Source organism: Mesoplodon mirus (assembly GCF_964341445.2).
Source record: "Mesoplodon mirus genome assembly, chromosome: 8".
NCBI lineage: Eukaryota > Metazoa > Chordata > Mammalia > Artiodactyla > Ziphiidae > Mesoplodon > Mesoplodon mirus.
Genome location: NC_138984.1, coordinates 33,087,113 through 33,099,652, shown reverse-complemented (window position 1 = coordinate 33,099,652; position 12,540 = coordinate 33,087,113). Strand labels below are relative to the sequence as shown.

At 43.3% G+C, this 12,540-nt stretch overlaps 2 protein-coding genes across 9 annotated transcripts in view; one reads left to right on the top strand and one right to left on the bottom strand.

Moving 5' to 3' along the window:
- Positions 1 to 4,309, top strand: part of ABI2 (abl interactor 2) — a 107,290-nt gene extending 102,981 nt beyond the window's left edge. For 4 of the 5 annotated variants that reach the window (XM_082630122.1, XM_082630120.1, XM_082630121.1 and 1 more), the window contains one exon: positions 40 to 578. In XM_082630122.1, coding sequence (XP_082486248.1) covers positions 40 to 121 — 82 coding nt within the window. In that variant the 3' untranslated portion in view covers positions 122 to 578. Of the gene's footprint in view, positions 1 to 39; positions 579 to 1,908 lie in introns of those variants that run through there. The other variant, XM_082630118.1, reaches the window with a different exon arrangement.
- A 702-nt stretch (positions 4,310 to 5,011) lies between these two features.
- RAPH1 (Ras association (RalGDS/AF-6) and pleckstrin homology domains 1) overlaps positions 5,012 to 12,540 on the bottom strand; it is a 95,963-nt gene continuing 88,434 nt past the window's right edge. For all 4 annotated transcript variants that reach the window (XM_082630106.1, XM_082630108.1, XM_082630107.1 and 1 more), the window contains one exon: positions 5,012 to 12,534. In XM_082630106.1, the coding sequence (XP_082486232.1) occupies positions 10,597 to 12,534 (1,938 nt within the window). In that variant the 3' untranslated portion in view covers positions 5,012 to 10,596. The remainder of the gene's footprint in view (positions 12,535 to 12,540) is intronic.

The window sequence follows — 12,540 nt, the reverse complement described above, 5'->3', positions numbered from 1 at the left end:
TACTTATGTTTTTTGGGTTTTTTTTCGTTTATCCCTCAGTATTAAAACAAAAAAGCAAGCTGAGTTTGAACAAATGGCTCTTTCTGCCATCACTTACACTATGCTGAGCTGTTTGGACTGAAATAAAGTGACGGTTTCTGAATATATCAGAGGTATAACAGCATAACTATGTGAAACAAATCAGGTTAAAACTGATTCAGAAAAGAAATCTGGGATCTTTCTCAGGAATACTGTACACGCGTGGGAGTTCTCCTCCTGCGGAATCTGTGGCACTGGATGGTCTGCAGTGCCTGTGGTGAGCCTCGTGGCCCAGGGTGTGCCCCAGCCCCACAATTCCTTCCACTTGGATGAGGAGGGGGAACCAATATTTAAATACCATACATAACCCTTTTTATAATTGTTTCACATGGCTTATTTCCTCTTCAACACTGTAACTCCTGCATTCTCTCAGCACTTGAGTGCACCAAGTGAGTTAGTGTTGAGCTGACTTGCATCCCTTCATGTTTCTTAGTTCGTAGGTGATAAGAATGATTTGAGTCTCCAGATATCCTGAAGGTGGTTTTGTTCTACTGTGCTGCTGCTGCTGAGACTGCATTGCCATTGCTGGCAGTGCACCCAGAGGTGTGACGGGCGCGGCCTGGTCCGTGCGCTCAGGTGGGCGTGCAGAGGTAGACATGAGGGTCCCTAAGGTTCTAGAGAGGCTGAACTGCAGAAGTGCATCCTAAACCCTTGCCTTAGGTGCTGTTTTGAGGAGTAGGACCTTAGAGGTCAGACCAACTGTTTCTTTACTTCTTTCACTATTTAGAAAAAGTTTTTTTTTTTTAAATAGCAGTTATTTTCAAGTCTCGACAGTCACTGGGAATAAAAGGCTTGCTGCTGTGCTCTCTGAATGTTATGGCAGGTGTTAGCTACTGCTGAATTGTTTACTCACTTAGAAAAGGTAAATATTCCCCTGATTTTGTGTGATTGGCTTTTGAAGTAGCTGCTCTTGGTAAGGATTTGAACCTTACCTCTCAGACTAAGAATAGTGGGATAAGTGGTATAAGGCCAAATACTTATTCAAGGTTTTTTTTTTTTTTTCATCTGCACAATTACAACTGCAGATCCAGTGGAGTTTGGAAGGCAGATGGCTTTAATCCTCTCTTCTGTAATCAGTATAAGAAATAATGAAAAACATCCAGGAGGCCTTGCTGCTCAGCAGCTGAATACTGTGATGATAAACCAGCTCACAGGCCAAAGCCACCATGGGTCCTTTCCAGTCCCAGTGACTTGGCCAGAAGAGAGCTTTGCCAGGTGACTTCCCAGTGCTGGGGAAAAGGTGAGAGGCGGTAGGCTGCATATTATTTCAGACATGGGCCTTGAACATAATAGGTAGTGCAGAGAGAGGAACTTGATTGAAAAATGAAGAAGGGTAGTAGGTGTGAGGGAGTTCACATGGTGTAGACAGTTAATATTCCACCTGTGAATCTGTTATCAGAGCAGAAAACTTACCACCATTTAACTGAGACCCAGGTACAGTGTTTCCTATCAAGATTTTTGTTTTACGGTTGCAGGTTTTTTTCTCACGCACTGCAAGTTAGCTCTTTTTAGATTTCTCTAGCACTTTGGATTTAGTTTTCATTAACTTGCCTCCATTACACATTACACTTCATGCTTTGTTAGCTCACCTTGACACCCTTTATTCCCTGTCTTCCTTCAAAGTACTGGCCCTTGAGTGTCTTCTGAGCCTTCAGCTTCATTATGGCTGCAACCAAGACTATACTTGGAGAGGTTAAACTCTTCTTAGTGTTGGTGTGTAACTAGGAAAACTGTTTTGAAATTAGATGTTCAGAGTTTTTTAAATAGGTTTTCGCTGAGAAAACTTACTGGACTAATAAGGCAGAGGGTATTTTGAAATCCAATAAATAGTGCCCACAGCTCACACCTACAGAAGCCCGGAAGACAATTGTGCAAAAGGAGTTGGTGGTGGTCAGCTTGCCTGTTGGACCCCTGCTGGATTGGGGAACCGAGAAGACGTCAGTGAAGTCCTTCAGACTGAAGACCTGCCGCAGAGGGATCCGTGGGTTAGCTGATTTTTCCTTTATTTTTTAGTACTAACGTGTGTGATTTTTTTGTTTTAAAAATAACACCTGTTGGATTTTCTGCATATTTTAAATTTTTGTATAGTTTTGAATTCTATATATTGTTTTGGAAGGATACTGTGTAATGATGGGCCAGGCCTAAAGTCATTGGAGACTTTTAATGTATGTAACATTTCATAGATTGCATGCTATTAATAGTATGTGAGGGTAGTATTTGTTTTATTGTAAGTTTCCCCCATTTATCTTTTTATACACTACAGGATGGTTGGTAGTAGGAATTCTAAATGAGTGCAGAAATCTTACATGATACATAATATTGTGGCAAAGATGATCCAAGTCTAAAATCTGCTGACCAGTAAGCAACCATTTTATCAGGCTAGAGGGAATCTTTTTCCTCTTGAAGTGTTTTTGACTTGTGTCCACTCCCTTTTTCCTTAAAAAAAGGGGGGGGGGAGGGGTTAAGAGTTTGTTCCCTTTTTTAAAGTATTACTATTTGAAAGGCCATAGGGATGTAAATGAAAATATACTTCCTTGTTGACGTTATGGCCTAGGCAATAAATCGAAAACCAAGTGTCAAAAATGTGTCAAAATCTAGACTCAAGAGATTCAGCCTGCTGTGTTTGAAATACGTATGAAACCTTTTAAGATGTCTTGTTCATTGTTTCCTATCTTTTGGCTACTTGCTTTCTATCTTCTCCAGGGGCACCTCCTGTTCCTACAGTAGGGTTAAGGGCCTGCTACTCTTGCTGCATTCCTAACAGTCACTGGGTGAGACATTTTCATCCCTCCCTTTCTTTTTCCCCTTCTGCCGCTGTTTATTACCCAGCTAGAGAGACTGTTTTGTGTGTCTTCACAGTGGTCTCTGTAATGTAGCTGTGCTCCTCAGCAGTCTCTTGATATTACTGAAGATTTTTCTGTTTGAGAGGCATCAAAACGATAGTAGTTTGCTTTTATCCTCTTATGCTCATTTGCTTTTAGCAGGTGACCTTTCTGCATTAAGAACTGGTACTTTGGTACTTTCTTACCACCTTTTCTCCTCAGTGGAGACAGCATGGCATGTCCTGAAGGCCACCTCTCCCTTTGAAAAGTGTTTGATGGAGGAACTGGCAGGTGGTTGCTACGTCTTGGAAAAGAATGGGGATCTGCATCACTTCCCATCTGTTCGCTTCTGAACTTCTTTGGCCAGGAACTCCTCCTGATCAGTGTTAAAGGCAATGATTTCCCTCACATGATTTATACTTAGAGTCGTAGAATTTTAGAGCTATAGTGAGATTTCAGAAATTTTAGTTCAATCCCATTTTACTGATGAGGTTTAGATGTTTCCTTTTCAAATAACAGCTAGTTAACAAAGGTAGAATTCCTGACTCAGCGCCTGGTACTCTTTATACAACTGTCTTAATTGTGTTGTATGTTTCTTTTAAAGTTCTACTGGATGTCTTAAGGAAGATACTTGAAAAGGTATGCTATGTCTCCATAAATACCATTCAGAGTGTTGTTTAAAGGAGTGTACTGAGTGTAGCCTTAATTAGTGAAAGTAATCTTCATTTTAACCCTTTTATAACTACACTCAGTACAAATGGTCTTTTCCATAAGGTGTATGTAGCTAAAATGTTAACAGTGTCTGGGCACTGGAAAGAGCACAGCACAGCCTTATTTGAGAGCCTTAGAAAACACTTCTAAAACAGGCATTGCGCTCATTACCTTATGTTGATTTTATGCTGATCTTTGTTCCTATTTCTTGAGAATCTCATAATTCTTCAAAAAAAAATTGACAAATGACAGGGCCTAGCTGTGTATAAATGATCCTTGCTAAATATCTTGAGGTTTTTTGTAAAAAATCAAACAAAAGACAAAAAGCTTATTTTCACATTAAAATGGAAACGTCTTTTGCAACTTCAGAATTCTGTGGAAACACAGTTTTTATCATATTTGTGTCCATGCATCTTTTCCTTAACAAGATGGTTTACAAAAAAGAACGTAAACAATTTGTGATCTGGTCAGTTATACTTTTAGCTCCCGGAGGGAGGGTTGGTGTTATGAGTTGAGTAAAAACCCATGTAGGAAAATTTGAGGGAGCAGTCTGTTGCCAGTAACGTTTTTTGTGTGTGCCATTAAACCACCTCCAGATGAGTTGCGGGAACATTCACTTTTTAATTTTGAAATTGTATTTCAAATTAATTGTTGCTGTGTACTAAGAACTTGGCCTAAATAAAATCCTACGAAGTATATCCAAATGTCTTGTGAATGTATTTCGGCAAGTAACTTTTTTCCTTTCTTTTTTTTTCTTCGGCTGTGCTGTGTGGCTTACGGGATCTCAGGTCCCCGACCACGGACTGAACCCGGGCCACACCAGTGAAAGCCCAGAATCCTAAACACTAGGCCACCAGGGAACTCCTGTAACCTCTTTTCTAAGGTGGTAAGTTTAAGTGTGTCAGACAGAATCCTTCCCTGTTGCACTAATTACTTTCCCTATTTTTGCTGTAAGTGAACCTGAGGTTTTGATCACTTTCCACCAAATACATACAGTTCTTTTCTTTTAATATAAAAAAGGAGACCTTCTGTTCTTTTTGCCCCAGTTTGGTAAATGATAACATGATTTGTAAATACATTCGAATCCACATTTATACATACCTTGACAGACACGGCAGTCCAAGACATGATTGATTGTGATAACAAGGCTTTGAAACAAAAAGCACCTCTTTTTGTACTAGTTCGTACCTAGTTGTATTTTGTTTGTTGTTTAAAGAAAAAAAATCTTAAAAGTTATTTTCTTACAGGCTCATCAGTTGAACACATCAAATTATAGTTTGTTTACCTTCACACTTCATGTGCGTGTTGCAGCCTCTCTATTTTGGGTACCTTGACATATAAACAGCAAAACCAGGCTCTGAGTGGTGCCGATCCACAAACAGTCAAGTACAGTTCTGACGTTTAAATGAAATCTATGTATTTTTATTAAGGATTGGATAAGCTGACATAAGGAAAACACATAGCTGAAAAATTACACTGACTGTATGACTACCGTCCTAAGCCATTACAATAGTTTACTGACAGTAACTGGCAAGAGTAACTTGGAAAATAACTTAATCCAGCAGTAGAACAAAAACATGGTCAGTAGTACTGAATATATCTCTTATATATATCTATATATATATAGGTTTGCACAATCAGGGAGCAAGGCACATAATTAAATGAGAGCGTACATTTAAGCAGAAGAAAATAATAGCTACAAAGCTGAAAGAAAAACTGTAACTTCATCTTTACTGAGCTGTGCATAAATCATCTGAATAACGTCTTCTATCCGGTACTTTTAATGCAGTTCCTTTTGCCTTTTTCATGCTTTAATACGGTATATTCCTACATTGTATCTATTTATGGCAAAGCTCCCACAGCTTAGATGTCAGCAACTGGGAGCAATCCCAGTTAAATATAATGTGCAATTTTTCTTTAAAACAGTAAACAATGTTTTTATGACATTTAGCACAAGCTAATGTTTTAAATGTACATTTCTATAAAAGGAGTTCACTAGTGGCTGATAATAAAATTAAGCAAAATCATTTGAAACATTCCAGTTAATGCTTATTTTCTAGGAGGAATTATTTACAAGTAGAGAGAAAAATATAGGAGGTGGTAATCATGAAAAATGGCAGTTTTTGGTATTAGGTTACAATAAACTTAACAATGGACAGTTTCCAAAATGCAGATTTTTTTTTTTAAGTGCCACAAGCATGTTCTGCCTAAGAAGAGGTTGAGGCTTCGATGATGAGCTTGGTATTAATAGCCATCCATGATCAACATTCACTTCTGAACTTGGCCATCTTTTAAATATGTAGTATTCACCATCACCCTGACTCGACTCGCTTCTCTAAATGTCTTTGGTAGAAAGCAGCCAGACCCCGTTTAGGTAGATGAAGCCATCTCTTGTGAGACCATCACTTTTCCTGTTTCTGCACAAACTAGAAATACCTTCCTTCTCTTTCATTAGCACCTCAAAGTTTGCCTGTTGGATTTTTTTTTTTTTTAATGCTAATCCTCCAAAAGAGTTCAAGGCACTGGGGGTTATAGCAGATGTTTCCTCTTCTAAATGGTTTATTACTTCAACAAGCAAAGAGCAAACCAACTGGAGATTATTTCCTTCGAGTGTTTATCAAGTATATTGTGTTTAGCTTATTTTTACTTAGCAAGTTTATAGTACAGCTAAATTTCAGATTTCTTTTACATATAGATCTTCCAAGGGCACAATTAAGAACCGAGCACTTGTTTAGTTTGAGGGAGTCTGGCAAAGAGGTTAACAATGATCTTCTATTCAATTTTTAAATGAAAATAAATCTTAAAAGATATTGGGATACTTAATTCTGCACTACTTCCATCTCTCCACGGATCAAATCTCAACTTTGTGAGTGGTCACATATTCCTATAGGGTTAGGAATAACTTGCTTCATGCAATGACATAAAGTGTATAAAACAAAATTCCAAGTGGCAAAAGGTACTTGCAATCTCAAGTGATTTTTTTAGAAAGAGACGTCCTCTTATCAAGTATATAAATCCAAATTATGAAACCTATGTTATTGAAAGCAAGTCATTACACCTATAATCACACAGGGTCATACAGTTTTAACTGGTCTGAACTTAAATCTGTGAGATAAGTTTTAACTATGTAAAAACTGTATAAAAAATTTGGTAATATATAAAACGAGGAAAAGGTTAGTTTGCTTGTTTAAATCACCTTGTGTTTGTAACATAAAACTGCTTTTAGCTGAGGGAAAAAAGGTGACAAAGGGTTCTGTTGGTGGCCTGATAGTCAAATCAGACCAACCCTACCATTACCTGAAGTTTTTTTCAGGCTAATCGTAGCCTTACATCCTTGACATGAACTTATTAGCAGTTGTATTCTCCCACAATAGCAGCTTATAAAACTCTAATTGGATGCACAGCTATTAATAACCTTGACCTCAGAGTTGTTACTGTTGGAATTATTCACGATCCCCCCATTTTGTTTAGATTAACTTTCTTGATAAACTCAGGACTGCTTTCAGTGGCAAGTAAACTTACATAGAGAGGGGACTTCCAAGAGAGTTCACAGCCCTTCCTTAACAGGATGTGCCGTCAGCGGGCAGGAGCACCTTGATGTCAGAGTACTGTGAAACATTAGCATGTCTACATTACTGTGAGATGTTCTGATGAAAATTGTTTCCTATAACTTTTCTGAAGTCAGAAGTCGTATCTTAAAAAGCCCCAGAAATTAAAAAAAAAACCAATTTACAGTTAAGTGGGTACCTGTAAACCTTTACAGTAGTAGTTAGTTACTTCTTCCAAGAGTATGATTCTGTAGCAGCTAAGGAAAAAAAATGCATTTGAGTAGTAAAAGCTTCAGTACAGAATAATCTAACCAGAACAGGCTTTGCTACCCTTCAGAGTTGGTGCCCAAACTTTAAGCATAGGTTGGATCCAATTTTGAAATTATGTGGTAGAAGTTAAGGGTGTCACTAATTAATCTAGTCACTAGCTCTAATGGGCACCTGGTTTGCACTGCCCTCCACAGCAGGACGAGTTCATCTATGCTGTTCATCTTTCGGTACAGCCAAGACAGCTGCCAAGATCTTCTTCCTTGACCTGAAGAAGCTTTGCTGCGTTATAGCTGCTGAGCAGAAGGCAGTGAAAGAAGGCACAGTACTAGTGTCATCTGGCAGTACGTTTTTTCCTTGAACACACCAGGGAAGAAGAACAGTACAAAAATAACAGTAATCTCCAAAGCCCCGACCCCCCACAAAATCACATCCTAACAAATATCCAAATTCAAAAAAAAAAAAAAAAACCCACTAGGGAGTAAAACACTAGAAGTGTATCTAAAGTATCATTTTGGGTTTTCTTTTGTTTTGATTCAGTTGTTTCACACACAGGAAAAAGTGTTGATTAAATAGCCTTTTCTGTCTTTGGAGAAATACAAAGGGAAACAGCCTGTTGTCAGATAGTCAACAAGCCACTGACTGGGGTCAGAAATGATACAGCTCCTCCTCTGGCCCTGTTCTCCTTAGTGTCCCTAGTGTTCTAAAGGATGTCTGCTCTTTCAGAAAATCGATACATCAGAAGCATCAGTTCAGGATGGCGACCATCCGGACTGACACAAGCAAGAAGGCCCGGGAAATCCCCCACTGAAAAAAAAGGCTGGATCTTAGGGCTCAAATGGGGAGGGAATGAAGACTGAGGGCACGTGATTTTTTTCCCTCAAGGAGAGCTGGAGTTGCCCACCTTCATATAAAAAAAGACCACCACCACCACAAAAAACCCTAGTGAGGAATATTTATATCATTGGATTCCTATTCTTAGAAACTCTTTATCCCACAAATAGGGCGATCCTTAGACTATAAAGCTGCAGGCAGAAAACAATGGGAAATCACTTCACTCATGAGTCACAGTGGAGCTTGGCAGTCTTACTCAAATGTTTTTCAAATTGCTGTGCATGCTTAACGCGGATGTGTTAAAGGTCACTTCATAAGCATAACAATATCAAGCACACAAAACTTTGTGAACAGCTGAAAAGCTCTAAAAAGTATCTTTTAAAGAAGCAGGGCTGTACTAAATGCACGATGGTATATATTCTTATTGCTCTATAAACACACGAGTATACCGTCACATCTGTGACAGTGGGGGTGCCTCTTACTCTCTCTTTATGATGAAGTACTTTGTTGGAGAATGGGTTTACAGGGAAATCCTGTTTACATAGCACAACTCTGCTTATTCTTGAATTATTTACTATCTCTGCCCCACTGTACTGGCATCGCTTTTTCCTTATGGGATAGTGTCAGGGATTTCTGCAGTTTGCACTGGTGATCCCTATTCACAACAGGCACAGACTTTCATTTCAAGGTGTGCTCACATCACTGCTGGGGAGGCTAGTTTTTATTCTCTGGTTTAAGAGCAGCTCTGAGATTGACCTGACGGTCAATTTATCATCACACATTGATGAGCCAATACACATTTCTCTCATATACTGAGGAAAATTCACAGGGGAAAAAAAGCATCTAGAAGTATAGTGTGAAGCATACAGAATTATAGTGTGTCCTTAGAGCAATGATTCCATGTTATACCAAACTGCATATGCATAATATGTAATGTCACTTCCTGTACTTGGACTATACAACTCCCATCAGAACACTTGGTAACCTGGACAAATCTACAACCAGGCTACAACAAGCAAGGACCCTAGTGTGCTCCAGTCGCTATGGGTGAAACTGTCAAAAAACTCATTTCCCCCCCCTCCCTCTATGATAGTCCCACACTTAAATGAATTCTTTGTATTTCACATTACTAGCCACAAAAAACCTGATTAATGACAGCTGCACAGGGGCCAGTTGTGTTCTCTTTTCTAGTCATCCATCCTTCTAGAGAGCAATATACAAAAAAGACACATTTCAGAAGGTGATTTTCTTTTTCATCATGATGCAACATACTGGACTGGACAAAGGATTTGAGTACACCTGATATAGCAATTGTCTACAGACACCTAGTATCGGCATCTACCTACAGCACACACCATAAGGAGGTAACTGGTGACCGAAAGACACACTGGGACATAGCCTTCCAAGGGTGTCGTGCTGGATACCCTCTTACAATAAATCAAAGCAAGAAGCATGAAGCCAAACTTGAAGCTTCACAAGCTCATGAAAAGGATCCCAACAGTACAAAAAGAACTATGCAGGATTATAGTACTTAATTATCCATGTATTACAGGCGAAGGGCTTACCTGTGACAGAATACATCCTAGATTCCTGTGGGATCATGGCAACAGTTTTGCAACTAGAATGGTTTAGTTACACCATGTATTTACTTTTTTCTATGCACGACCGACTACGTACAGATAAGTGTCTGAAAATTTCCCCACACTGCACTATTACCCGTTCTATGAAGCTGAGAGGTTTTCCTGATTAAAGTGCCCCTTTATGTATAGTAATGAAATGTCAGTCAAGCAGTTCTAACTTCAGCCAACTGGGGAAAAAACAAACACAAAAGCCCCATAGATACACCAAACATTCTGGTTGTCTTCCCAAACTGAGAAGCAGCACGTTATACATCTATCCTTAATATATAATATACAACATGCACAGATAGGCCGCGCATGGACATTTATAAAATACCTTCCAAATAAGTCAGAAGTTTTTGGTCCAATCCACATGACAGATAATAGAGATCATAAGGGACAGGCAGGACACACATCCCCTTCCGTGCCGCTGCCATCCAAAATACACAAAACCCATTTTCAGATTAGGAGAGAAAAAGAATAAATAGAATCACTTTCAGCTATATATATACATATACATATATGTATACATATATACACATACACACACTACCTAGGTATAGCTACGTGTGTACCTGCACACGTACACACATATACAGCTGGACACTACCTGAATAACAGCAACACCAAGAGGCTCTGAACGCCTGAATTCGTAGATGATCAGGTGAGCTGACTGTAGAGCTGACTACAGATCCCACGAAAATAGTCCAACGGTAGCTACCAATCTCTTGAGAGCTTGGTGTTCTGGTCTCTTTTGGGGGGAGCGGGAGGCGGCCCTCTCCGCAGCGTTGCATAGCCTGATATATGACTGCCTCCATAACGGGCTTTCTGTTGCTCAGAGAGCAGCTCGGGGGGTGGCGGGGGCAATGCCATGTCATCCATGGTGGCTGTGGGTTCTGCTCTGGACACGCGCGAGGAGGAGAGCGAGCCATGCCGCGTGATGGACTTCCGCTGCAGTGTCCTGTTGAGGTCAGCCAGGAATCCAGGCTGGACGCTAAGGCTGGATTTGGGAGAGGTGGGCACTTGTGGCACGACTGTGGCCATTGGCGGCTGCTCAGAGGTCTCGGCTTGCGTGAGGCGGGTGCTGTCGTTCCGTTTGGGTCGCGTGGGCGGAGGGGCCTTCCTGACCGACGTCTTGGCCCACGGCTGTGGCTGCGGATTAACCACTGCCACTTTTGGAGACGTGCTTCCCGAGAACACTGCTGGAATGTCTACAGGGGGCAGAGGAAGCTCTATTTCCGGCGGAGGGGGTGGAAAGTCAGAATCGGACGGAGGAGAAGGGAATTCTACCACGGAGTCCTTGCCGCGCCCACTCAGAACAGATGCTTTTGCCGACACACCCCCTTGCTGGAGAACTCCGGGAAGACTGAGTTTTCCAGGTTTGGGGGGCGCTGCGGGTGGTGGCGGCGTCTCCTTGCCGGGAGACGCCGAGGGCTCCGGCCCTGCGAACTTGCTGACTAGACTGTCTACTGAGGGTCTCTTGGGCTCAGGGTGCTCCGCACAGCTGCCGGACTTAATGCTGGAGTTGCGCTGCGGGGTCGGGGGAGGTTTCTTTCCCCCCGGACTGGACGTCTTACTGGTCTTTTTGCCCGGAGATCCGCTTTTGTCAGGGGCAGGGGCAGCAGTGGGTGTGGCTGGCGGAGGCGGAGGCGGAGGAAACACCAGGCTGCTCTCGGGGGGAGGAGGAGGGAAGTCCGGAGAAGGGACAGGGGTAGAGCTGGGCTGCCACTTGGGCTTTGCTTTCACAGCAGGCGGGGACTGAGGGGCGACGTTTGCTGCGGCTGAAGCGGGCTTCAAGGGCGCCGCCTCCGCGGGGGGTGCGGTTGGAGGCGGGGGGAACTGGCTGGCTAACTGCTTCACCACGGAGGGCGCCGGAGACAGCGGAGAGGGAGGGGGCCTCACACAGAAGCTCTGCTGCTTGGGTAGCGTGGGCGGGGGGACCGGGCCAGGAGGAGCAGGGGGAGAGGGTGGAACGTGAGACACAGGAAGCGCTGGCTGCTTTTTCACTGGGGGGACGGGAGGAGGAGGTGTAGGTGACAGAGCCTGTGGCATGGCGGGCGGCACAGTCACAGGGGGTTTGGGGGGGGCCTGGGGAGGGAAAGGTGCAGGGATGGGAGGAGGTGGGGGCGGCACCGGAGGGGCTGCTGGAGCGGCGTGCTGCACGTGATGAATCTTTAGCGGGGGCGGGGGCGGGCTGAACTGCGGCAGGGCCTGGGCGCAGGGGGCGGGCTTCAGCTGGGCCATAGCCGAGCCGGGGGTGGGGGCAGGCGGCGGGGGCGGCGGCGGGGGCACGGCTCCGCTGGGCGGCACCAGGATCTGAGGCTTCCCTGCCTGTGAGGTCGAGGAGGGAGGCTGAATCCCTGAAGGCGGGGGAGGCTTAAACAGGGCTCCCGCATGCTGAGAGGCGTTCTGCAGCCTGGTTATTGTGCTGTACTTGACAAACATCGCGGCTGCCGAGCCCGCAGAAGGGGCCGACTGGCTGGGCAGGGGCGGGGGCGGCGGCGGCGGCGGCGGCGGGGGTGGCGGCGGGGGCGGGGGCGGCGGCGGCAGGGGCGGCGAGGGCTGTGAGGCAGAGCAGGGGGTGAGCGGCTTAGGCTGCGGGGACAAAGGGGGCATGAGAGACGTGTAGGCTCGATTCACAGCCTCCATTCTGGCCTAAAA